Genomic DNA, 27,630 nt, shown 5'->3' on the forward strand with positions numbered 1-27,630 from the left:
AATTTCAATGTTTGCAGCACAGAATAAGATCTGGTGTGATCACGTTGGGCATTCAGTCTCAGAATTCGGATTCACTCTGGGTTTGAAAACCATTGAAAATGGCTCCATTTTGCTGTTAGAAATAAATGCTTCCTCTGTCTCAGTGAGTTTACCAAGAATGGAGTTGAGGTGCACAAAGCAGAATTTTCCCAGTTTGATCCCAGGCTGTGCTGAGTGACCTCAGGGTAAATTTTCTGATGCTCGACATCACTGTAGAGCCTCAACCACAGGAGATAAAGGCTCACTTTTTACTGGCAATAAGACCAATAAGTGACAACAATTTTCTATCAAGAGTATAAATATAAAGAGCAAACCCTGAATCACTTACCGCTGGGTTCCAGATAGTACGGGGCAGAAACCTGGGGCTTGTTTTCATGAAACAAAACACAAATCCACTTCCCTCCACCTCTCTCAGCTTTCAGAATAATCAGTTTCAGTGATTTCTCTTCCCTATTCCGTCCATTCAATGTTTTCTCTACAACAGTTTTGCCATCACTATCGATCCAAACAAGTCTCATTGATTCAGTGACATCAGAGACAGAGCAGGTCAGGGTAACGGTGTCTCCCTCAGTCACTGCATCAGATGGTTCAGCTGTCACTGTGTAAACAAGAAAATAACTTACATTTTAAACACTGACTTGATCATTGAAAACAGCAGCAACATTCTGTCTCCTACCTTTAACTGTGATTAGTGTAATGGTCACCATTTCACTTGATCCCAGAGAACATTTATAAACTCCAGCATCTTCAAACAGAACAGGGACAATCCTCACACTGAAGTTCACACCATTAAAATTTGCCTCTGTGGGGACCAGTCGATTCTCAAAGTGGACACTGTTTACATTGATGACCTGGGAACTTGATACAGATGCTATTGTTTCCTCCAAAATTGGAAGATGATGTGACGTCCAACTCCATGCGGCAGAGTGAAAATTACTCTTATAATCACCATAACAAATCAGGTAGAGTTCACTGTGATCTGTGCCTGATCGATAAAGAGTGTAACTCTTCCCATATAAATCTGTAATAGAGCGACAGAGAACAATGTGTTAGAATTTTAGAATGTGGAGGTACAGAAAACAGTAAAAATAATTAATAATCATAACTTTGCAAAAATATTTTGTGCTTTGATCATCTAAACTTTGTTTCATCACACTATTGTCAAAGATAAGAGTTGTTTAAACATTGTAAATTGGCTGAATTCAAAATGAAAAATAAATAGATTGTTCTGAAAATAAAGAAAAACCTTTTTAAGTTTTAACATTTTATTTGGCTATGAACGACACTATGACATCACATGCCCAAATATTATGAGGTTCTGCCAACAACATCGAGTTCTGCTGATGGGGGCTACAGTTTGCATAGAATTTTGCAATGTCCCGAATATGGTTCCCTTCAGGCAAGTGCAGTCCACATTTGTTTGTAATAATTATTCAGAAATAGCATGATGCAGAATATCATGACAAAATTCTGCCTCTAGTTCTCGCCTCACTAATATGAAATGGGCAGATACCTGCTCCATGCCCCTGACCCACTTTAACACCATCCAGTTGCTGCTGCTTGAGTTGCTGCCAACGTGTTGGTTTCTTCACATTGAACATCTGTCTCCTGGTACACTTAATATCTTGTACAGGACTTATACCCATTAAAATCCTGCATGATTTTTTTTTTCTCCATTGCAACTCCATCTTTCAAGTTTCCTCAGACAGACTAACCCAAAGTCAATTTATTTGCTCGAGCAATACACTTGACAGCTGGTAAAATTGGGAGGTTGGGAAACCTTTACTTATTGTCCAGGGAGCAATCATGAATGGGGAATAATAAATTAGCAGCACCTTTAACATCTCACAAAGACGACTTTGCACATGCTATCTGTCCATATTCTATCCCACACTAAATCCTCCTCGACCATCCTCACTAACAGACACTGTCTCCCTGTCCCTCATTGCATTAAATCTGAAATCTTCAACCTCATCAGCAAATCACTCCACAGCCTCATCCCAATGTAACTCTGCAATTTCCTGCAGGATGATCTCCTTCACATTCTCTGTCGTTCTCTCATTGTCCCCTCCCTCTATTCCACAATTGGTATCAAAATCTTCTGTTCCCTTCAGTCTAACTTCCAGTTCTCCCTTCTTGACCCTCTCCACCTCTTCCTTTGTCTTCACACGGATTGAAAACCTCTCTCTTTCTCTAAGCTTTCACTCGCCTTTCTGAACATTCTCACTCATTCTGAGATCCACTTCCTCCCTCTTTAGTGAAGAATATCTTTTCACTCTTCAAGTCGCTCTGCCACTGAAAGCATTTGCTGGTTTGATTAAACAGTGCATCACCATTTATAAAACACATGCTGCAATTCAGAGTTTCTACCTTCCGCTGTTGAACTGCCTCACTTACTTTGACAATTCCAGTCTCAATAAGGTGAGAGACAAGAAAAGCAAATATCAGTTGTGCCCTCGTTCCCCAAACTCCACTTTTCTGTCTATATCTGGTCACTGTTTCCCCATTCAGTTACCTGGATTGTTTCTGTACATTGTGTAAATACAAGCTCTGATCCTCTTTTCACCATCACTCGCATCTTTTCCCCTCGTCTACTCCCAGAGCTCCACTCCCAGTCCCTGCCATTCCCGCTGTCCACCATTACTACTCTACATTCCTATCACTTCCATCCTTCCCCCTCTCGTTCATTGTCATTGATTCCCTGTCCTTCCCTCTTCCCTTAGTCCTGTTCCCAACTCAATGCTTATTTGAAACCTACAGTCTGCACCAACTGGAATCACTAAGTAGCAGCAGCACTTGACTAGAAGTGGTATTGAGAGGAGAGAGCTCAGTTTTTTGTTCTATGTTGATATGTATATCAGAACCCCAAATTGTGACTGTTAGTATGAAGTGCTCATGATTCACATGCATGACTACACTTCTCTGTCCCAGTTTATTGTTTGTAACTCCGAATATCCACTGCGAGGAAATTGCACTTACATTTATCCACAGAAATATCTGCATTTCCTGTGATAACATTGGATCCATTTTCCTTCACTTCACACTCATACAACTTCCCATCCTCTCCTGTAACATGTTTGACTATCAGATAGGCTGTATTATTTAGTAGGATCTGATCAGTTTTCCCCCTGTTCTGCTGAGATGAATCTCTCTGTTTCCAGTGAAGGCTGACTGTATCTGAGAGTCTGGAGATGGTACAACTGAGAGTGATGTCACTGCCCACCAGAGGCCACTGTCGACTTGCTTCAGCTGTGAAAGACAGATCAATATACAATCCAATGATTAGGTTCAAACTGATCTTTGGATGTGCTCATCATCAGCACTTGTACCTTCCTGCATTAAAGGGTCTGGCCAGTTTAAACACAAGTGCATCTTACCAGTAGAACAACACAGTGGGGATGACAATTCTCGGTCCCCATCCACCAGCACAATTACCATTTCTGGAGTCATAGAGTGATTATTATGGTACAGATTCATGTTTAATTTATGTTGATTCTGATTTGTGTTAAACTTATAAAAAGTGAAATCTTGTCGGCAGTTTCTTCTTTGGAAATCATTTGACACATATGGTTGTTTTGATTCCCCACCGGGATTGTAACAAAATTAGGCTCAAGTGGGGGATTAAACCCAATGACTGTAAAGGAGATTCACTGGAACTTTCCAGCATTTAAACAAACTTCACATTTGCTTTTGCTATATTCTATTGGAAAATTAACATTTGAGGCTCAAGCCTTTGTAGAATGGGTGGATCTAACTGTCAGAGACTTAAAACACTTGAGAAAAGACCATTTCGAGGCTGTAGCAGAGCACATGGGAATGAACATAAGATCAGGAGCTACCAGGGGCAGGATCCTTGAAGAATTGGTTAGGCACTTGGGGCCCAAGGAAGGATTGTTTCCTTTAAAGATTGAGTACAACTGACCAGAATTGAAAACGGAATAGAACTAAGAAAGATTGACTGAGAGAAGGAGAAATCAGCAAGGGAGGAAAAAGATGATCAAAGAGATACAGAAAGAGGTGACAGATATGAAGGGAAAGAGGAAGCAAGAGGAAAAAGCTTCAAATGGAGCATGAATTCTGATTACACAAACTTCAGTTGCTGAGGAGAAGTGAGGCTGTCTCAGAGAGATCTCTCCTCAATTTTGATTTGGTAAAGAAATTTTGTTTCCTACCTAAATTTCGTGAGGAATTACTGTAGCTAAAATAGAAAGAAAAACTGAAGTCTGGATTTTGGCAGCCAGTGTAGTGAATGAAAGATACTCCCATTGTTTCAAGTTTTACCAGGGCTGGCCGTATCATTTCCAAGGGTGTGTGAGTGGCCGGGTGAAGGTGACTCTGGGAAATTTATGCCATCAGGACTGTCATGAGCTGAAATGTGCCTTTTTGGTGATAACTGTATCCATGGAACTCGGATGGAGTAAGGCTGTTGTCAGAGGCTACGTGATGATTAAACCCCGCATGAGGGAAAGGAGTTAAACTCTACTTGAGGAAACCAGAATTATGAGGGACTTTGGATTCTGCACATGGTGCCAAACATTCGGGGGGAACTGCCAGAATATTTTTACGATCTATCCTTGTTTTATCGGCTATTTACAGTGCAATTTAAAATGCCTAATGAATACAACTTTTCTCTTCATTCATGACTAATTGATGCAGATTTTGGTTTGATTTTACAATCAAAGTTTTGAAAAAGTGAAAATTTGTCTTTTGGTTTCTTGCACTTAAGATCATTTGGGAAGTTCGATTCTTTCACTTTGTTTGTCTCCATAGGGTTGTAACACAGAAGGAGGTTATTCGGCCCATCAAGCTAAGCTTACATAGTTTGGAATGGTATTTATGGAAGACCAACAAAATCGACAGGTGCTGGCAACTCACTGGATGTGCTGGAAATGAATTACCCATAATATCTGTCACAGAGAAGGCTCCAGTCCTCCCCTGTACTCAACGTACCCAGACCATTACAGTAGGACCACCCAGTGGGTGGGGGTTCGGCTGGTTGAGAGGGGCTGTTCAGGAGGGGTGGTCGAGGTGTTGGGAGGGAGTTGTGTATGCCAATTAATCATTTAATTGTATTTTATAATTCATCTTTAATCATGTGACTGCTTTCATTTCTTTCATATTAATGAAAGTAAACTGGTTACGGTGGAGACCTGTGGGCAGAGTTTGTTTCATGGTGGGAGATGGCGGAGCTACGGAGGGAAAATTCTGATGGAAGACATCGCTGATGCTCATATTGAAGATTAAAAATAAAAACAGTTTCAACTAAACAGACACAGACATATCAGGGCAGGTCACTGAGGTGGTGGTTTGACACAAACACTTCACCTACAGAAACTGAACTAGACGATGGCCACTCGGAAAGTGTGAATGGCCTTCTTCCTGCCCCAGGTTACAGTAATCACACCCGTTGTAGGCTTGGAGATATCCCCTGCCCCTGTTGAGGGTGGGATATGATCTCATAGAGGTCGTCCTGGATGGTCAGGGTGGGATTAGTAATCCAATCAGACAATTTGATTTAAGGTATTGATTTATATGCCAAGACCCAGGGTCAGGAAGGTGTATAAAGACACAGCCCTCAAGGACCTTGTTACTGCAGTCGGTAGAGAGGCCTGGTCAGACATTCCAAATTCACGCTGCAAGATCTGTTGAAGGACTGGCCACATGAGATGGACTCGAGCACGTGGGATTCCGAAGCAACCAGTGTCATTGTGAGTATGTCCTATTACTTAGAGATTTAATAAAGGTATTTCACATTGAGTGAAACAGTATCCCCAGTTGTTGTGTACCATTGATACCAAAAGTAAAGACAAGGACTTCTGGACCAGAGAGGGGAATCTTACAATTGCAGGGGAGGTGGGGAGTCAGAAGGTGGGTGTTCGGGGGTTCAGTACCATGTTTACCCAAGAATTAGACTTGGCTTTAATCCTGGCTTTAATTCTGCTTAAATATTTGGAGCCAATCAAATTCTCCGATATAAATTGGAGTTTCGGATGGTTCCAGGTGCAGGGTTGTTGTCCAATAGAAGCTTAAACTTCCTGGGCAACTCCTGTGTAGTCCTTGCCTGGGGACAGCTGGAGATGGTTGGGGGTGCAGGGGGGGACGGGGGAGTGGGTAGGAAGTTGCCGAGCACATCTTATGGGTTACCTCCAGGTTATGACCCACTGGGGAATGTAAGTTCTGGCCAATACCTCTATAAATGAATCCCAGTGTCGGATATGCTTTGTGAACTGATCTCAATATGTCCCAGCAACTTCAAAGATCAATGTTCATGAATTCCCCAGTCAGAGGACTGGTAGCTCAGCAGTGTCAGCAGTGCCAACTGGGCCGTGACCCCCTTTTTAATATTAAAATCCCTCCCCCCTATGCTGTCACTGAGAAGCCGTCTTCATTTAGCTCGTGGTCTCTCCACATGGCGGGGAGTCGATCCGCTGATGGCAAAATGCTGATGGCCTGGAAAAATGGAGTTTAATAGGAATTTACATATTCCAATTGGGTTCCCACCACCTTGTGATGGGCAGCCTGCAACCCCTCTCTCTTACCGGAGCTGCAGGCTGCTGTTTTATCTGATCCTCCCATTGGTCCTCAGCTTCGAGAGTCCGGCCACCATCCTCAAATAGCAGGCCAGCCTGCCCTCTAATTGACCAATTCAAGGAAAATCACTGCTGGGCGACTGTGCCCATACAGGGGCAGGATTGTAAACCCCATTTGACCCAAACGTCGGCATCCCGACCCAAAATCCAAAATCCTGAACCATCTGAATCCCAGCAATCTCTCATCATTACACCTGAAATTATTTATGGAGAATCATCGTTTTTTTCTGTATTATGTTCCACTCACCTTTGATCCCAAATATTTCATAACGTTTCAGGATTTCATTTCTCGGCTGTGTCTGAGTCAATGTGAACAATCCAGCAAATTGAATTCTAGGATTGCGAATTCTCAGATTAATGGTATACCGATCTTTTATTATACACCTCAACAACTCGCTGGTTATAAATTGTCTGCTCCAATCTGCACTCCACCAGCTCCATCCGTCTCTCCAAAAAGTAACCAGCTGTTGGATTTCTTGCCCTGAGTGTGGTTTCCATTTCCAGACAACAGGACCATCTCCAGGATAGTCTGGTCCTTTTAGTGAGATATCACCTCCCTCATCCAAAAAATAAATATGATTTGTGTTACCTGTTAGAAAGAAGAAATGTAATTATTTTAATGGTAAATCTCAAGTTCTAAATCCAAATTCTTAATCCAATGTCTGTAATAATTCATAATAAAAGCAGATGTTGAAAATACTGCAGATGTTGAAAATTTGAAATTGAAACAGAAAATACTGGGATTATTCAGCAGGTCTGGCAGCATCTGTGAAGAAAGAAAATTACTTAATATTTTGGCTGGAATTTGCCGTCCCCGTTGGTGTCGGGTGTCATGGTGGGCGTGAGTGAACAATATGGTGAGAAGGCCAAAATTCGGTTCCACTCCGTTGTGAAACCAGCTTTGCGAACATCCCCTCCACCTGTCAATGGGTGACCACGTTTCCTGCTGCCGCACATCAGGAATGTCATTTTCATACATCTGCATATTATTATAAGCCCTGCCCACTGGAATCATCCCCCCATGCTGGATCATCTGGGAATGTCGGCGAGATATACGCCGACGTGTTTCACAGCAACATGTAAAAGACGGTGCACCTGGTGAGCTGAATTTCCAGAGGAACTCGGGGGCGAGTGTGCACTAACGTTACACAGCGCTCGCCAGGGTCGCCTGTTTGAACTTAAGGAACAGGCGCCACACATTCAGGCGAGGGCACAGGCATTTCGCTATTTCCCGACTGGCTGACTGTGCGGTTCTGGAGCAAGTGCTGCTCTGCCGTTGGTGGAGGTGGGAAGGCAGCACAGCCTGATGGTGGTGCAGAAGTACATGCAGGGAGCGGGGCAGAGGCGGAGGGAGATGGCCACACATTAGGGAACCATTGTATGAAGTGACCTTTCCTCTGCAGCTGAGACAGTTCAGATGCAGCCACATTGACATGCTTGGAGTCGGGCCTCTAGCTTCTCTTCCCAGTGAAGCAATGCAGAGGCATGAAAGTGCCACCAAATGCTCCTGAAATTTTCACCACTCGGGAACAAACTGCAAACAGTTGAGTGGTTTAGTGGACTACAGAACAACTGGACAACAGGGAAAGTCATACAATCTCCTTGCAAAAGCTGGTCATGGAGCAGCCACTAGTGGAGGTGCTCACAGCCCCTTGCAATGTCTTCATTCAGTTTTGGACCAGTCTCCCCCATGGTTCAAGCTAACAGTGCAGCCTTGCAGTGCAGGTTAGGAGAATGCCTGCACCCGAGCTGAGAGCACACCATGCAGTCCAGAGGGCAAAGCTGCCGCCAATTGATCATGTGGAGTAGGGTGGATGTAGGTGGGGTTTTGGGCAGCCATGCAGTGCACTGAATCCTGGTCATCCAAGTGGTGGCCAGCAGTCTCCGACACGCATTAAGGGGCCTTTAGACTTAACCAATAGAGGTTTTTAGTAGACCCATGCTAAGCCACGCGTCTCTCTCTTTCATCTGGCAGGAACATGGAGTCTGGTGAACTATCTGTATACCTCGTGGTGCACAGAGAGCAGGGACGAAGGAGAAGAGAGCGATGGAGGCACCTGGGTGGGCAGGGGGGGTAGCAACACCCTCAGGAAGAGGCAGCTGGGGCTCCTGTGCATGGCGCTGATGAGCCACAGTGAGCCTTGTGATTGGCACCCAACTAGAACCAGGGTCTACAGACGACACTTGTCATCCCTGTAGATGAGTGAGAAACATTGTCGCCGAAGACTGCGCATGACCAGGGAACTGATAAGTCACATCTGCCAGTGACGGCAGGATTTGTTGCCATGGAGACATGGAGGGCATCCACTGCCAGTGGCCTAGAAAGTGACTGAAGCACTCAATTTTTAAGCCAGTGGCTCCTTTCTGGGGTCCACAGGTGATCTCTGTGGGATCTCACAAGCCTCCACGTACAATGGCATCCCGGAGGCATAGATTGGGGGCAGGGATTTAACGCAAGAGGTAGAAGGTCAAGAGGGGAGTTGAAGAGAAATATTTTCCCCCAGAGGGTGGTGGGAGCCTGGAACTCAGTGTCTGTAAGGGTGGTTGAGTCAGAAACTCTCGTAACACATAAGATGCAACATGCCATGGATGCTATATTCATGAAGGCACACAGCTTTGTGCGATGAACCCCAGATCAGGAAAGCCAGGATGAAAGAGCACGGGGATTTGTGCAGGTCTCAGGTTTCCCACAGGTGACGGGTGCCATTGTCTGCACTGACGTGGTACTCAAGTCTCCATGGCAACAAGTGGACATCTTTGTCAAACGCAAGGACTTCCACTTGCTGAATGTTCAGCTGGTGTGCAACCACCACAAACGCATCCTACAGGTCTGCAGGCCATTGCCAGGGAGTGTCCACAACACCTATATTCTCAGCAGGTCTCAGACCCCTGACATCTTCCAGGGTCCACAGGCTGCAGGGTTGGCTCCTCGGGGGCAAGGGCTACCCACAGAGGATGTTGCTGATGACGCCTGAGAGGCGTCTCAGAATACAGCAGAGCGACGGTATAATGAGGCTCATGCTGCAACTTGCACCTTGGTGGAGCAGACCATCAGGATGTTGAAAGTGAGGTTGTGGTGCCTGGACTCTGCAATATATAATCCCCAGAGGATTTCACGCATCGTCGTCACTGCTGCACCCTTCACAACCTGGCGCTGCAACCTGGAGAGGAGCTGCCTGAGGAGAAGATGGAGGAGTTGATTGTCTCTTCCATTGAAGAGGACGTCAACAGGGATGAGTTTGATGAGGTGCTCGAAGGGGAAGATGACAGCGATCAGGCTATCAGGCTGTCCAGGTGAGACAGGCACCTTCGGGAGGCCCTCATAGCTGCTAGATTCATGGAGAATGTTATCGACTTGCCGTGAAGGGGCTCCATAGATCCTCACCTTGCATCTGTGAACATTTGACTCCTGCCTGGCTGATGACAGCGCACATACCCTCTGTGATAATCTCCTGTCATGGAGATGCAGCAGATGCTCATAGTCCCTACATTCCAGAAGGATGATGATGACACGCGGTGGAGACACTCCGTAGATCCTCACATAACTTATGTGAATGTCTGGCTCCTGTCTGGCTTGTGGCAACCCTCTTGCGCTCTGTGAACAGGATCATATCATGGGGATGTTCTGGGGAAACTTTAACTTCTCCTGTTCCTATGGCATCCTTCATGAGCAGAAGCCTCCAGGACCACACTGTCACCGGACACAGATGCTGATGAGATGGTGGGCCAGCCACACCTCAAAGGTGCTAAAAGCACACAGAGAAAATGATGGTACTCTGTGCCACCGGTCCAGGACATTCTGGCAGCAATGATAAGCCCCATTGAAGTGCAGGCATGACTATTGTGTCCAGTGACAGTGAAGGTACCATCAGTGTGCTGGGAAGGTTGCATAAGCACAGGGAAGAGGCCTTGGACTGAGACACCTGCCTTTATCTTGTGCAGGAACCAAGGTTTCACATCAGAGTGACATGGACACTGCTCATCAGAACAAGGAGCCATAGGCAAGGAGACATCCTTGGGAGTTTATTTACAATCGTGAACATTATGTACAAGTGATTCACACCCGTGCCCAACCTGTGCTTCCTGGTTGGTCTCAGCTGCAGCTCGTTACTGCTGAGCTGTGGCTGTTGCTGTGGTTAAGCTTGGTGCTGCCTGTGGCTGTTCCTGCTGCTGTTTTCCTGTGGCTGTTCCTGCTGCTGTTTTCCTGTGGCTGTTCCTGCTGCTGTTTTCCTGTGGCTGTTCCTGCTGCTGTTTTCCTGTGGCTGTTCCTGCTGCTGTTTTCCTGTGGCTGTTCCTGCTGCTGTTTTCCTGTGGCTGTTCCTGCTGCTGTTTTCCTGTGACTGTTCCTGCTGCTGTTTTCCTGTGGCTGTTCCTGCTGCTGTTTTCCTGTGGCTGTTCCTGCTGCTGTTTTCCTGTGGCTGTTCCTGCTGCTGTTTTCCTGTGACTGTTCCTGCTGCTGTTTTCCTGTGGCTGTTCCTGCTGCTGTTTTCCTGTGGCTGTTCCTGCTGCTGTTTTCCTGAGGCTGTTCCTGCTGCTGTTTTCCTGTGGCTGTTCCTGCTGCTGTTTTCCTGAGGCTGTTCCTGCTGCTGTTTTCCTGTGGCTGTTCCTGCTGCTGTTTTCCTGTGGCTGTTCCTGCTGCTGTTTTCCTGAGGCTGTTCCTGTGGCTGTGGGGTTTCCTGAGGCTGTTCCTGCTGCAGTATTCCAGTGTTTGTTCCTGCTGCTGTGGGATTTTTTTTGTGCCTGTTCCTGCTGCTGAAGTATTCCTGTGGCTGTTCCTGCTGCTGTGGTACTTCCTTCTAGTCCTCAACTGGATCAAGAAGATGCTGCCAAAAAGTCTGCTGCTGCTAGTCTAGTAGAACCTGCAGGGTAGGGCCTTGTGATGCCTAGCAAGGTCTGAAGAGCCTGGGAGTGGGAGTTTGGGGAGAGCTGAAGGGGAGAGGACCCAACTCCAGCTGGAGGGGGAGGACTTTTGCAGCAAAAGGTGGGAGCCTGTGAGGGAAAAGAACTGTATTTTGTCTGTCTGGCTGTCTGCAGGGGTAGGAATGCAACATTAGTGCAGGGAGGGCTGTGAGAGACTGAACTTTGAGGGGAAGGAGACCTGTACCCTACTCTATCCTCCTTTGCCCCGCCTGCGTTTGCTAACAGTGCCCAGAGCCTGCTGCATCTACAGATATTTACCATCGTTCCTGAATGGTGCCTGGGCAATGCTAGCTTTGTGAGGCTCCTGGGGGAGAGTATTGTAACCGATGCCCCTCTTGTGGCGCAGGGCTGTGATTGTCCTGCTGCCTAAGAGGCGGGATCTCCGCCACCTGAAGAACTGGCGCCCAGTCTCCTTCCTCAGCACGGATGACAAAATCTTTGCCAGGGCAATGTCTTTTCACCTTGTCACCGTGCTGGACCACATGATCAACCCTGACCAGTTCTACACAGTCCCGGGATGCACCATCATTCATAACATCCGTCTGGTCTGGGATATTATCCACTTCTCCCTGAGGACAGGTGTGTCGAGTGCCTTCCTTTCTCTTGACCAGGAGAAGGCGTTCGACAGGGTGGATCACGAATATTTATTTAGGACTCTGCAAGCATTTGGGTTCGGGCTGCATCATGTCGCTCAGACTCGACTTCTGTACGCTGCCACAGGCTGTCCGGTTAAGGTTAACGGGTCCCTGACGGCGCCCCTTCACTTTGGGAGAGGAGTGCGTCAGGGCAGCTCCTTGTGTGGCCAATTGTGTTCTATCTGTGTGGAGCCTTTCCTGCACCTCTTGTGGAGGAGGTTGTCGGGATTGGTTCAGCGCGGGCCGGGCATCGGGGTGGTCATCTCAGCTTACACGGATGACGTGCTCCTCATGTTCAATGACCCAGCTGACCTGTGGAGGATGGACGAGTGCCAGGAGGTCTACTCTGCCGTGTCCTCTGCCAGGATCAACTGGACAAGTGTTCTGGAAATCTGGTTGGTCAGTGGCAGATGGATCCCACACCTGAGGAGCTCAGGCCTTTCACCTGGAGCAGGACAAGCCTCATCTACCTGGGGGTCCACCTCTGCCCTGTTGTGGAATCCTGGCCGGTGAACTGTCAGGAGCTGGATGCCAAAGTCACCACTCACCTGCGGCGCTGGACAGGACTGCTCCGAGTGCTGTCTTACCATGGTCGAGTTCTGGTCATAAACCGGCTGATTGCTGCCATGTTGTGGTACCGACTAGTCACTTTGACCCCTCCCCCGGACTTTGTTCACTAAAATCCAGAGAATGCTCAAAGTCTAGAAGATGGTGGCCTTGCGAGATGTTCCCGAGATTACCTTTGTAGCTCCAGCAACTGTGACATGGCCAAGCCCAGAGGATCCTCATCTGACTCCGATTCAGCGGGTTTCTGGCGTCCAGCAGTCCTCCGAGTGCCAGGAACCTGGGAAGTCCCTGCCGCTGCCTGCTGTGTGTCTGACAGTACCATGTTACACACCAGGTTGTGATCCCGAGGCTACTCTAGAACTAGGCCCCACCGAGGTGTGAGTCTCTGCACTGGTGGAGGGAGAGGGTGAGCACTGCAATGGGCCTTCATTTAGGGTGTCATCAGATTCTTCTTCCAAGGTTTCTTCAGTGCTTGAGTCGAGGACCTCGTCCATGGACCCCCTCGGCTGCTTCCCAGATGCACCAGCGAAAGCAAGGAGAGAAAATTAGTGCATGTCAGGGGATTGCCGATCAGGGGAACTGCCTCACAGCATGGTTGTCTGATAGATGCTGAGCTGCTGGATCCTAACTTGGTAAAGCAACGCCAACTTCACCATCAGCACAGGAACAGTCCAGATCATCGCCGGTCAGCGGGATGACTGTATTTTCAAAGCCCGTGAGGACCATGATTTCAGACATTCCTCCCCCAGTCTGCAACCTCCCCCATTTGTTGTTTGCCGATTTGTCCTAATGAATGCATGTAAGCAGGATGCCTGCCGGGCCAGATAACAAGCATGCCTGGCATGTGTGTGTGTGTGTGTGTGTGTGAGTGTGTGTGTGTGTGAGTGTGTGTGTGTGTGTGTGTGAGTGTGTGTGTGTGTGTGTTTGTCTGAGTGAGTGTGTGTGTGTGTGTGAGTGTGAGAGTGTGTGTGAGAGTGTGTGTGAGAGTGTGTGTATGAGTGTGTGTGTGTGTGTGTGTGTGTGTGGTGATTGGTATCATGGGTGGGATGAGGACAAGATCCACAGGGTAAATGAACGTGTGTGTGAGAGGGTGAATGGTGATGTCCCTTGATCTGGCAGTGAATGAGATCCCTGTGGATTTGTGAGTTGAGAATGATGAGTTGAGTGACTCACCCGAGCAGAAGAGAGGAGATCATTCATCCTCTTTTGGCACTGGGTGGCTGTCCTCTTTTGTAGGGTATTGGCGCTGACCACCACTGCCACGCCTCCCATGCTGGATTGATGACCGTTCTTGCTGGTCTTCGCCCAGAGCGAGGGTAGAGGACATCACGACGGGGCCTCCACTGCATCCAGTAGGTGCTTGAGGGAGGCGTTGCTAAATTTGGGAGCAGCATGTTTCCTCCCTTTGGCAGCCATCAGGCCCCAGCAGCTGCTGTCCCTTGAAGAGTGTTAGCTCTTTGCAGGGGAGGTCTTTAAATATGTTGCCTGGATTACTGAAGGTCTCAGGTGATGGCGGGGCAGGCGAATCAGAGGCTGCCCCACCACCAACCCAGCGTGTTTGCCGGGATTGAATTATTAATGAGGCTGGAAATGCTGGGAATGTTACGATACGGTTTGAAAATCTATTATTGTGGCTGGCAGGGAAAGCGTCCTTTTTCCCATCCGGAACCACATTTAGTCCCCTTTGGGTCTAATGTGACTCTTCTTCAGAACTGGGATTAGATAGAAATGTGATGAGGTTTATGCTGTTGAAAATGTGGGGGGGTTGCAGCTGGAGCCAAATAGAAGGTCAGGGATAGGTTATAGGTCTGGAGAGATTAAATGACAAATATGTCACAGAACACAAGACAAAGACCATGGTAATAATAGCATTAAAGAGTAAAGCAGGTGTTAGTAGCAGAATAAAGGAAGTTGTTGGAACTTGCATTCCTCAAGCCCTGAAAGGAAGAGAAAATATTTCTTGTTCAGGCGTTGGATGAGACAAAGAATGAAGTGGAACTGGGGACAAGGAGAGCTTTGAGATCGGGTGAGTGTGTGCTGCTGAAGGGAGAGGTCAAGTGTGTACATATGGCGGCAGATGTAATAATTATAGTGTTAACTTAAGAGTCATATTTTTATAATCAGCAAATAATATTGTCTTCATTTCAATCACTATTACAGAGAAAAACAGAACAATCCTATTATATTCAGTCTATTGATTATGAGAGTTAGCTGAATATACAACACGAATACAAAAAACAATCAAAATAAAAAGAGGGGACGTGGTTAAAACCTTAGACAGAATATAAAGGTTCCAGAACTCCTTGTGACTCCTGGTCTACAGGGGACATTATCAGGATGGACAGGAGCTCATGGGAGAGAAAGTGGGGAAGGATACAGTTATGTGGGTCTCCATCCTGTTTATCTTGTAATGGGGTTTCCCAAGTTGGGACGAGTTCAGGTGTTTCCTGCGTCCACTCTTCACTGTGTCTGAAATGTGACGGGGATAAACCAGCTCTAGGGATCTGACTGGCAGTGTATTTCAGGTGCTGTGTCTTATCAGTGCAGGTGACATCCATGGCTGTGATGGTGAAAAATGTACTTAATGCACTTGAATATTTCCAAATGGCCCCTGGTGGCTTTGGTCCCATCTTTCAGTCAATAGTTCATCATTCACTGGAATATATTTCCACCTTCAAAACATCATCAGCCTTTACTTTAAAGGGTAAAAGTGAAATAGTAAAATCCTCACTATAACCAATATTTTGGTTACATTTTCACATCACAAATTCTAGAATCACAATAGCTCTGGTTGAAAAACCAAACTGTGTAAAATTATTAAACTTTTTCAAATTAAATTTGAGTTGAACAGTATCGTGTAAAAAAAAACAAATATGGTTGGGGATGCTGGAAATCTGAGATAAAAATACAATCTGCTGGAAACACTCAGCAACTCCGGCAGCATCTGTGGAGAGAGAAAGAGAGGCAATGGGCCCAATTTTAACTCTGTTTTAGCGAATGAGCTTTCATTGAATTAAAATCTCACCCGTTTTAACTTTTCAGGTCAATGACTTATCGTCAGTTCTGACGGACCTGAGTATTTCCATAATTTTGCGTAGCTACAATAGGTTCTATGGGCTCAAACAATAAAGTATTTTCAACTGTTCCTCATTTTAGAACCATAAATTCACATTTGAATATTATTATATATTGGAAACCTGAATTCTGTAACATATGTAACCGGTTGACAATTGAATGTTTAAATATCAAATATATGGATTCCAGAAAGAGTTCCACGGAGTGATTGTGATACTTTGAAATGTGACAGCAAGCTATATGATAGAAGTTTGTTATATGCAAGAGTATATGTAGAGGTGAACAGGGAAATTCAGAGATAGATCAGGAAACGGAGTTAAGAGCAGTGAGAAATATGTTCACAGTTTTCATTTTATTAAATTGTCCCATTGCTGGAATCGGAAAAGTGAACTTACACATCCTGTTAAAAGGAGCAGGAACATAATAGTAAAGACATTATTTCCTTTCACAATAGTAGATATGTAAATTCATTAAACACTATGATAATGTAAAGTAAGATGTGTGACTGATGGAAATAAGGCACTTACTTTGTGTGAAAACAGGCGGAAGTAGAAACACAAAGAAAATGAATATCGAACCAGCTGGCAATTTGCTGCAGGAAAATCGTAGACTCATTTCACAGATTCAGTCTCTTTGCCTGTGAGAAATATACATTTAGATACAGTTATTGATATATCGCACCAAAAAAACATGAAGTGTAACTGAGACACATTTCTTCCATATGTTTATCACTCAGACTGTATATATGACGAAATGAAGTAAAACATCTTAACACATTATTTCCTCATTCTCATTGGGAAATATAAAACGTGCAATGAAATTCTTCCGTCATGATACCACCTCTCCCTCTGATAAGTGTAATAAAAGTTATACATACTAACATACGACGGACCATATATAATCCACATTTATCCCACAGCAACATACTCTCCTCTGCCGGCAGGTTTGAAGGCCAGAGGGCTCATAAAATCCAATGGGTGTCCTGCCCGCTGCCTCCCCACCCACTGGCAATCTGTCTCAAATATTATGGGGGAACAGTGGAGGCATTGGGCCAATGTAGTAATTGTAGCTTTAAGGAATGTAGCGGCTGTAGCTTTAAGACGTATTGTGCCATTTACTATCACATGACAGTGTGAACATATCAGCTCTAAGTGCGGGGAATCTTAGAGTCGGAGTTATTCTTCCATCTGTGAAGATCGATGGAAGCATATATCTGCTGCTGCAGCCTGTAAATAAAGTTTGATATTTCTAATGAAAAACCTGTCTGGAAAAGCAAGTTCATAAAGTATTGGCGATGAGGAAGGGATCAGGTTTGGTGTTGTCCCTCGCCTAGCAACTGTGAGAGTCTTGTTTAAATAGATGAAAAGGAAAATATACTCACCCAGTATGCCACCGAGTTCAAACAGAAGAAACGGAAGCTCTGTCATTTTAAGTTAAAGAAAAAAACAGGCCCCGAGCCAAATGGCTGAGAAAACTTGCGGAGCATTCCGAACATTTTAAAGAAAACGGCAGCTGCAGAGGCAAAAAATAAAAACAAAAGAGAATCTGTACATAAATCGTAAAATAGGTGGCAGCCCTGCTGGCTGAGTAGGTTAGAGAAGCTGGCACACAGCTTCAAGTAAAGAAAGGTTTAAAAACAACCTGCAGTGCACAGTAAAAAAAAGGATGCAGCGTTAAAAATAAAAAAAAGCTTGCTGCAGAGTTGACAGATTGCAAGTTTTAGAAAAGGGCAATCAGAATAGAAATCAATGCAACAGCTTTAATTGTTTTTAAAAATGGCCCTGAATGGACCACGAGGCCGCTGGGTGTCCCGAAGTGAGGGATGCCCAACATCAAATGAACCTGCGGAGTTAGTAAAAAAAAACAGCCACATTTGCTGGTGTCAAATCACAAAAAGTACAGGAAACTCAAAAACAGCCCAGAAAAGTCAACAACTGCAGAGACAGCCCTGGTAAAAAAAATCAATGACTGCTCTTAAAGCAGCAATGCATTTAAAGTGATAAATACAAAAAATGTTACTATTGACAGCTAATTAGAAGAGGCCCCAGAGAGAGGGAAACTCTCTGCACAGGTCCAATGGCAACAAGAGACCCCAGAGATGAGGCAACTCTGCGAAAGACAAGAGACTCTAAAGAGAAGGCAATTCTGCCAAAGCGAACCCAGAGCGAGGGCAACCCTGCCAATGGCAACAGGAGGACCCAGAGGGAGGCAACCAGAAAATAAACAGTTGAAAGAACAGTTGATTTTCCTTCAAAATCAAATGCAAAAATAATGTGTAACCATCAGCAACATGAAGGAGTGAAGACTGTTTTAAACAGTTGAATGGAAACAGCAGCAGAAAGTCGAAGAGGGCTCAGGGGAAGCCTTGGTAATTGGAGAGGGCTCAGGAGAAGCCCTGGTAATTGGAGAGGGTTCAGGGAAAGTCTTGGTAATTGGAGAGGGCTCAGGGGAAGTCCTGGAAATTGGAGAGGGCTCAGGGGAATTCCTGGTAATTGAGGAGGGCTCAAGGGAAGCCTTGGTAATTGAGGAGGGTGCACAGGAAGCCCTGGGAGCCTTATATCACTGGATACTGCCAGGACATTGGTGAAATAGTTTTGCTCGTACCATGTAGAAGTGGCCGTATCAGCTACAAACATGTGGATCATTTGAGAAGAAGGGAGAAACCAGCAAAAAAATGATGTTCCATTGTAGAAATCGTGCTCCCTGTTGAAATTGTTCAACCAAGGAAAGACATACCAGATGTTTCTGTTGGAGGAGATAACACTGAACTGCCTGTGGCTAAAGAGGTACCTGACATTGCTGAGTTTCCAGATAATGTGGATCCTATAAGAGATTGAAATTCATGGATCTATGAGATTCCACCAGGATCAGGAAGCCACCTGAGAGAGTGAACTTATAACTCAATGACCTCTGTATATATTTGTAATGTCATGAAGGTAGATAATCTTGTAAATACAAACTGTACAAAAAATTTAAAGGGAGAGGAATATAGTAATTGTAGCGTTAACAAACATGGTAACTGTAGATTGAAGACTTATTGTGCTGTATAGTATCATGTGACACGTAACGAATCAGCTCTTAATGTGGAGAACGTTAGAGTGGGAGTTCTTCTTCTAGTTGTGGAGCTTGTTGGAAGCATGTAACTGCTGCTTCAGCCTGTAAATAAAGTTTGATGTTTCTAATGAGAAACCTGTCTGGAAAATCAAACCCAAAACAACCAATGAGTACCTTTAGCAGCGCATTCATAAGGGCCTCATCATGTACACATTGCCATTTCACCTGGGGCAGGTGGATGCCAATGCCATGTGGGAAGCCCAGCTGCTATAGCTCCATGGACTGCTGTCGGGCAAGGGAGTGACCTCATTGGTGGGCATCCGCTGCTTATCAGTGTCAGGCCCCTCAACCACAATGGCCGCACTCCCTACTGGCCTCTCCAACCTGGCCCCATTCCCATCAACTTCCTCACCTGGGTCTGTCAGCCTTGTCCTGGTGATACCCTCAACTTATCTTAATTCCCCGCTTCTCTATTTTGAGAGTGCCTAGAGACTGCTGCTTCCATCTGCCACTGCTGTGACTAGAGACTGCTGGCCATCTGATTGGCTGACAGCTCTCTAAGTCAGAATTTCCTCCCACAATAGGGACAAAAGTCTCGCCTTAAGGCAATAAACGCTGCTGCCAGTGTGATGGGCAGAACCCCCAGTGACTTTTAAGATGGAGATGTGGGAACCATGATGCCCTGTAGCATCCAGCCCTTAGACTTTTAAACTAAAAATAAAGTAATTGTATTAGGAATTAAAAAGAGAAATGTAATTACCAATTATAGGAAGAATAGACAAAAAATACATTTACAAAAGATCTCTCCAGCAAAACTATTTAAATGATATTGATCAAAAAAATATGAATTTTATGCAAATGAGAGTACTATTTGACAACGATGAATATTTATGCACTCATGCAAAGCTTATTGATAATACCAATATAATAAAAAAACTTCCACGGCATTATCATCGCTGAATCACCCATCATCAATAGCCTGGGGATCACCATTGAACAGAAACTCCATTGTACCAACCATGTAAATGTTGTGGCTGTTGGAGAAGGTGAAAGGCAGGGTACATTGTGGCAAGTGCTTCCCCAATACACTCCCCACCTTCTACAAGGCCAAAGTCAGGAGTGTCATGGAATATTCTCCTCCTGCCAAAGTAAGTACATCTGCAACTGAACAAGAAGCTTGACTATCCCAGACAAATTAATCTGCTTGATTGGAAATCCAATGCCTTAAACATTCACTTTTTCCACCACTAGCATACCATTGCTGCAGTGTGTTCAAACTACAGGATGCGCTGCACAGCACAACAAGACTGTATCACAGCACTTCCAAAATCTATGACCTACATACTAGGTGTGAATTATATATGAAAAATTATGGTGCTTCTGCCTGTGCGCAGAGAAACACCGTTTGTTCCTCAGATCTTGAGCCACGCGGTCTGGCTCCGTAGTTTGATGGTTTCAGCACTACAGGAGCTGGAGAAGAATAAAATGGCGCTGTTTCTGCTTCCAATGACTTCTAAGGTGTTCCGTGCCGATTGCCATCTTTTGAAATGCACTCATTCAGTTGTCCTGTGTGTGCATCATAAGAATGTAGAATGGGTAGACCACATTGTCAGTCAGCATTTAACACTGATTGGATAGGTGACCTGCCATTTTGGACCTCACACGCGCTCTTACCACCGCTCTTAACAACGCACCTGAACTTGGGCTCAGCTGTAATGAGAGACCCTCAATCAGCATTATTTAAATGGTTCACTATGGAACATCCAGGGAGAGAGTTTTTGATTTTCTTTTGCTGTTTTTGTGGAAGTCTGTGTCCTGTGTGGTGGCACCAGTCAGACATTCCCGCCATCTCCAAGCTGCCACATCAATCCGAGTCATCTGTTTGAGGACAGATTACTGGAGTGCTGTCTGAAACTGGGAATCCCTTTGAACACTGGCATCCTCAGCCATGATGGCAGCTGCCTGAGCCTGGAAGTCAAAAAGCTGAATTACACGGAAACAAACAGAGATGTCAGGAGCTCAGCCTGAGTTTCCACGTCAACACTGAGACAATGATTGGCTTCAGATTGTGCCACAATGGAAGCTAAGACATTGATTATCAAACGCTGCATCATTGCTGGGTTCACAAATATTCTAATGGTGTTGACCACTATTTCCCGCTCTCATTTCCAAGCTCCAGAAAAACCCCTGCTCCATGGTCCTTGACAGTGACAATAGATCTGTGGCAGGCCCGCCAATGCACCAAACATTTTGGTCGACATGCCCACCAGCTTTTTTCTATGTGCCACCACATCACAGTCCACATCTGAGCCCTCTGCAGGAGCACACATTTGTAACTTCACTCTCCAGGAAGCTGGGACACTGGCCTGACTCACCACATGCAGATCTCACCTCTACAACACCCACTCAAGTTTTTATTCTTCCTGTATCTGAGCCGGTGCCTTAATGTGTCAGATCAAGTGGTGGTCCATTTTCATCAGAGTTTTATCTCAGCCATTTTCTTCATTCGCTACTGACTGGCCAAGTATTCTCGTGTGTCTGAAAGAATAAAGTCACATGGGGAGATTTGGGGTGAATGAAAAGGGTTTGGTTACAAAGCATGAAATGTATGGTTACACAATCTCCAGTTCCTACATCATACCAAATTGTAAGATGAGGGTAATGTGGTCTTTCAGAAGATACATAAGGCAGGAAAAGTCTGTCATCCTCGATGGTTTCAGCAATGCCAGTTGGCATAGCCAATTGGTCATGCCCATAGTATTGAGCACTAGGTGGTGAGGACATGCAATTGAGCCTGTCCCCATCAGTTCTCTGCCACTCCCTACTGTTAGGTGTTACCTTATGTACTGCAAAGGAGAGAGAAGAGGGTCAGTGAGTGTGTTGCCATGTGTTTGTCTTCCACAGCTGAATAGCTGGGAGTATGTAGTTTAGAGGAGATGCAGAGCATTTGAATGTTAGTCATGATCCCTGATTACTAGAAGCGAGAGGTAGGGGTCTGGTTCATTGATTCATGTGTGAGGATGGTGATGCAGATGGAGGCAATAGCATTGAAAGATGCATTCAATGACCTCCACCACTTAGAAGTGTAAAAGGAATAGTGTAGTAATAGTGGGGGATTTCAACTTCCCAACATTAACTAGGTTAGCCATAGTGTGATAGGTTTAGACGGAGCGGAATTCTTAAAATGTATCCAGGAGAACTTTTTAAGCCAGTACGTAGAAGGTCCTACAAGAGAGGTCCTGGACTTAACTTTAGGAAATGAAGCCGGTTAAGTGGTAGAGGTAGCAGTGGGGGAGCATTTTGCAGAGAGTGATCATAACTCCATTAGATTCAACGTTGTTATGAAAAAGGATAAGAATGGGCCAGAAATCAGAGTTCTAAATTGGGAGAAGGCCAATTTTAATAAGATCAGATATGATTTGGCCAGATTTGATTGGGAGCAGCTACTTTTAGGTAAATCTGCATCAGAGCAGAGGGACTCATTCAAGATGGAAGTAGGGAGAGCACAGGGTCCAACATATTCTAGTAAAGACAAAGGGTGGGACCAACAAATCCAGGGAATCCTGGATGTTGAGGGATATACAGGATTGGATAAAGAGAAAAAGGGAGGCTTATGGCAGATACTGAGGGCTCAAAGCAATGGAAACCCTCGAGGAGTAGAGAATGTGCAGGGGGGAAATTGAAAAGGAAAATAGGAGAGCAAAATGGGGACAAGAAAAAAACACTGGCTGGTAACATAAAAGAAAATCCAAAGTTATTTTACAAGTAGATTAAGAGAAAGAGGATAACTAGGGTAAGAGTTGGGCCTATTAAGGACCATAGTGGTAATTTGTGTGTGGAGCCCGAAGAGTAGGTAGGGTTCCAAATGAACTTTGTGTCAGTGTTCACAAGTGAGAGGGACAACATGGGTATGGAAATCAAGCATTTGGATTGTGATATAATTAAAGAAATTAGCATAGAAAGGGAAGAGGTTCTAGGTTGTCTGGCAGGCTTAAAAGTAGTTAAATCTCCAAGCCTGGATGAAATGTACCCCAGGCTGTTGAGTGAGGCAAGGGAGGAGATAGCAGGGGCGCTGGCAATAATTTTCAATACATCTCTAGCCACAGGAGAGGTGCCACAGAACTGGAGGACAGCCAATGTGGTACCGTTATTCAAGAAGGGAGAAAGGGATAAACCAGGGAACTACAGTCCAGTCAGTCTAACGTCAGTGGTGGTGAAACTATTGGAAGCAATCCTGAGGGACAGAATTAATCTACACGTGGAGAGGCAGGGATTAATCAAAGACAGTCAGCGTGGTTTTGTTAAGTGGAGGTCATGTCTAATCAAGTTGATTGAATTTTTTGAAGAGGAGACCAGTTGTGTAGATGCGGACAATGCATTTGACGTAGTCTACTTAGTCTTCAGCAAGGCTTTTGATAAGGTCCCGCATGGGAGACTGATATGAAGATAAGAGCCCATGGGATCAAGGCAGTTTGGCAAATTGGATCCAGAGTTGGCTGAGTGGCAGGAAGCAGAGATTGATGGTCGAGGGGTGTTTTTGTGACTGGATGCCTGTGTCCAGTGGGGTTTCACAGAGATTGGTGTTGGGTGTCCTGCTGTGTGTGGCCTATGTAAACGATTTAGACTTGAATGTAGGAGGGTTGATCAGTAAGTTCATGGATGATACAAAAATTGGAGGGGGGTAAATAGTGAGGAGGATAGCCTTAGATTACAGGAGGATATAGAGGGTCTGGCCAGATGGGCAGATCAGTGGCATATGGAATTTAATCCAGATAAGTGTGAGGTGATGCACTTGGGCAGGACAAACAAGGCACGGTAATACCGGCTGAATGGTAGGACCCAGGGAAGTACCGAGGATCAGAGGGAACTTGGTGTGCATGTCCACCGATCCCCTAAGGTAGCGGGACAGGTAGATAAGGCAGTTAAGGAGGCATATGGGATACTTACCTTTATTAGCCAAGGCATAAAATATAAGAGCAGAGAGGTTATGCTGGAACTGTATAAAATGCTGGTTAGGCTACAGCTAGAGTATTACATGCAATTCTGGAATCCGCATTATGGGAAGTGTGTGCTTGCACTAGAGAGAGTGCGGAGGAGATTTACCAGGATGTTGCCTGGGCTGGAGGGTTTTAGTTATGAGAGATTGGATAGCCTGGGGTTATTTTCCCTGGAGCAGAGGAGATTGAGAGGGGACATGATTGTGGTTTATAAAATTATGAGTGGCATAGATAGGGAACTCTCTGCCTGAAAGGGTGGTAGAGTCAGATACCCTCAGAACATTTAAGGAGTATTTGGATATGCGCTTACGATGCAATGGTATACAAGGTCTAGTGCTGGAAAATGGGATTAGAATGGTTAGGTACTTGTTTGGCCGGCGCAGACTCGATGGGCCTCAGGGCCATCTGTAGGCCTCTATGCCTCTATGGCTCTATGACACTTGTGTGAGGCCATTGAACCTTTTCTGCCACTGTGTCCAGATCCTCAGGGCCAGAAACCTGGTATTGACCTCTGAAGCTATCTGCTCCAATTGCCTTCTAAGTGCTGATTGGGAAGGCTTCTTAACCCCCCATGCCACCTCCTGCATTAAGGCCTCTAGCGCTGTATCTGAGAACCCAGGAGTCCACTCCCCACCTTACTGTCCCAATCCTTTGGTTTCTTCTTGCTGAAAAATGTCTCTCCCATCCAAGTCCAGCACCTGCAGCAGTTAGAATATACCTCCCGTTTAAGAAGTGCCAAATAACTTTGAATGGGACTAGCCTCACACTAACCTGGCCTTCTGTGAAGCATGCAGCTACAGTGCATCAGATTAACATCTCGTTCAAATGATGACAGCTCCAAAAAAAATGAAAAATCAAATACACAAAAACAAAATACTGTGGCTGCTGGAAATCCGAAATGAAAACAAGAACTACTGGACATTCTCAGCAGGTCAGGCAGTATCTGTGGAGAGAAAGAGAGTTTACGTTTGAGGTCAAGATGACCTTTCATTAGAATGGACTGAAGAATCAGTTGAGATTAGATATCCAGACCCCTGGAGTCAGATTCACAATCTTCTGACTCTGATCGGAAAGGGCCACAAACGAGTTCAGACCAACATTTCATATTTTGAACATTTCAACTGAAATGTGTGACAAGTGATTTTTAAATGTGAAATTACAAATGAAATATATCAAACCAACTCTGGAACACAAGTTAGATTATTTATTTCCATATCTGCAAATGCTGGACAAAATTGTCATTTGTTTGTCTAATTGCCCTGGCTTTGAACATGTGAGCAGCACAATGAAGTAAATGGTTATCTTGGTATCACAGTTTTAGATGAACCACAGCCACATCCTTCAACATTCTGCCTAAGACCCCAATGTGGTTCATCTAAAACTGTGACAGGAAGATAATCATCTACTGCTTCGGGTTAGTCACGTGACCAGACTCAGGAACCATGAGACAAGCCCATCAATTACATTATTTTCCAACATTTTAAAGAGACAAATCCTCCTGATTATATATTTCCACACTGCATACTTTAAGGATAATGTATTTGATATGGTGCTACTCACAGTAGGTCTGAGGGTGGTTTGTAAGAACAGGAGCATTGTACCACATCACAAGCACTGTGCTGAGAAAGGGAAACTTTGACAACATGAAGCTGCAAGATTTCATTGCCGTGCTTTCCAAGCTGAATTAGAAAGTAACAGGTTGACAGATCCTTACGTCAATTAGAGTTTCTGCTTTTTCCTGTATCATATTCACTGGAGGAACTGACTTAAAATTAGGGGTAGCTGACACTTTGATGTTAAAGATAACCAATCAAGATTGTCAATAATGATTCATCTGTTCTGTTACTTTGCATTTGTGACTTTAGCTTCTCTTTTTCCTACGAGACATTTTCAATTCAATTGGACATCATGGATTAGTTAAAGAATTGAACAGGCAACAGAAGTTTGAAGTCAATCAAAACCTCAAGCAGAACCAGAACATCACATGGCAAACTAGAGAATCCAAGACTAGTTCTAGCCAAAAAATTACATTGGCCAGGCAACAAGCAGGAGAGATTAAAATGTATAAAATGGCAGATGGCAGTCATTCAGTTGTAAGAAACCTCCTTGGAGTTTTATGAAAAAGATGAAACCACATGAACAGGCACTTGATGTCCTTGTTTAGTCTCATGAGGAACAGGGTGCAGCAGAAGAGCTGATTTGAAAGAGTAAACATTCAGAATGTAGCAGATTGAGCAATGTGTTCAATTACTCAAACCACATTTAAATCAATTCAATAAAAAGAATTATGATCACATTTAGATTGCTTACCTTGTGGGAAGAGACTTGCAGAAACACTGAGACTGAGCAGCTAAGCTCCCAGTACAGAGATAGACAGCAAACTGAGACTCTCAGTCCTTAGCACAATTAATTCATTGACGTTTTCTCTTGTGAAACCACAGAACGGGCACTTCCACTTTCTTTGCAGCTCTGGATTGTGACATGATCAGAGCTGTTCACATTCAAGCTGAGACAGGAAATTGGCAGAAAATAGAAAACACATTGTAGATCAAAGTGGGAACTTATCAATATCAAAATATATTATGATGGGGAGAAAAGGGGTCACATTTGGGATGTTATTTTATATATACTTATATTATACATATATTTTATATATACAACTCCAGAAAGGAGATAACCTGACAAAGAATCTGAAGTTGTGGAGCTGCGACGTTCCACACGTACCAGGAAGCCACCTGAAAGACTGAAATTGTAAGTTCCTTACCCAGTGTAAATATTATTTTGTCTTGAAAAATATTATATGTACAGCTGAGTTGAAGGGGAGGAATATAGTAATTATGCTTTAATTTATTGTGTAATGTACCTTTAAGAATAATACTTGTAAGGAAGATCACATGATCTGTAGTAACCAATAGGAGAGTAGTGCAGGTACCTCAGCAGTCAGTGTAGAGATAGAGTTGGAGCTGCAAGCACACGTGTAGTTGCTACGGAGTATATTGTAAATAAACTTAATATGTCCACACAAGAAGCGTCTGAAGATCAACTCTATTACCAATGATAAAACTCGGACACCCGACAACAGACTGGTGACAAGGATAAAAAAGGATTAAACAGAAGAAATCAAGTTAGAAAGAAATTGGCACTGTACCTCACCCAGTGATTGTAATTAGCAATCTCCGTTAGAATTGAAGAAGTTATCCTCCCTCAAAATGGCACAATTTGGGAGAATTGATCCTTTTGAATTAGCCAGAGATGATTGGTCTCAATACATAGAACGCCTTACATTCTTTTATCAAGTGAACGAGATTACAGGGGAAGAGAAGAAGTGAGTGATCCTCTTGAGTATTTGTGGGAACAAAACCTATGGTTTTATTCACAGTTTGAAGGCATCCACTGCCCCAGATTCGGAGAATTTTGATGAATTGGTGAACCTTGTGAAGTGGCATTTTCAACCCAAACTCGCAGTCACAATGTACAGGTTTAGGTTGAATTTGCGAAATACAGCCCCAGGTGAGACAATTGCATGTTATCTGGGAAATCTGAAGCTGCTAACAGAATGTTGTGAGTTCACTACGACTCTGAATGATATGCTCAGAGACCTTTTAGTGTGCGGTGTGAAAGAAGCTGCTATTCAGAGAAGATTTTTGGCGGAGGTGAATCTAGATTTCAAGAAAGTGCTAGAGAAAGCACTGGCCATGGAAAGCACTTTAAGAGATTCACAAGCAACAAAGGGTAGGCAAAATGGCATCGTCT

General features: G+C 44.6%; 1 protein-coding gene and 1 long non-coding RNA gene across 2 annotated transcripts; both read right to left on the reverse strand.

Moving 5' to 3' along the window:
• Positions 1–367: 367 nt before the first annotated feature.
• LOC144675648 (uncharacterized) lies at positions 368–3,477 on the reverse strand (the record flags this gene model as incomplete). The annotated part of the gene is made up of 4 exons (XM_078536291.1): positions 3,417–3,477; positions 3,019–3,288; positions 716–1,060; positions 368–637 (listed from the first exon to the last, which is right to left on the reverse strand). Coding segments are annotated over exons 1-4 (946 nt in total), but the record flags the coding sequence as incomplete, so codon positions are not given.
• A 3,556-nt stretch (positions 3,478–7,033) lies between these two features.
• On the reverse strand, positions 7,034–26,269 carry LOC144675650 (uncharacterized). The gene is made up of 3 exons (XR_013575117.1): positions 26,188–26,269; positions 16,354–16,463; positions 7,034–7,218 (listed from the first exon to the last, which is right to left on the reverse strand). It is a non-coding gene; the product is annotated as an uncharacterized LOC144675650 (long non-coding RNA).
• Between the last annotated feature and the right edge of the window lie 1,361 nt (positions 26,270–27,630).

This window comes from Cetorhinus maximus, unplaced genomic scaffold (assembly GCF_964194155.1).
Source record: "Cetorhinus maximus unplaced genomic scaffold, sCetMax3.hap1.1 HAP1_SCAFFOLD_1075, whole genome shotgun sequence".
Lineage (NCBI taxonomy): Eukaryota > Metazoa > Chordata > Chondrichthyes > Lamniformes > Cetorhinidae > Cetorhinus > Cetorhinus maximus.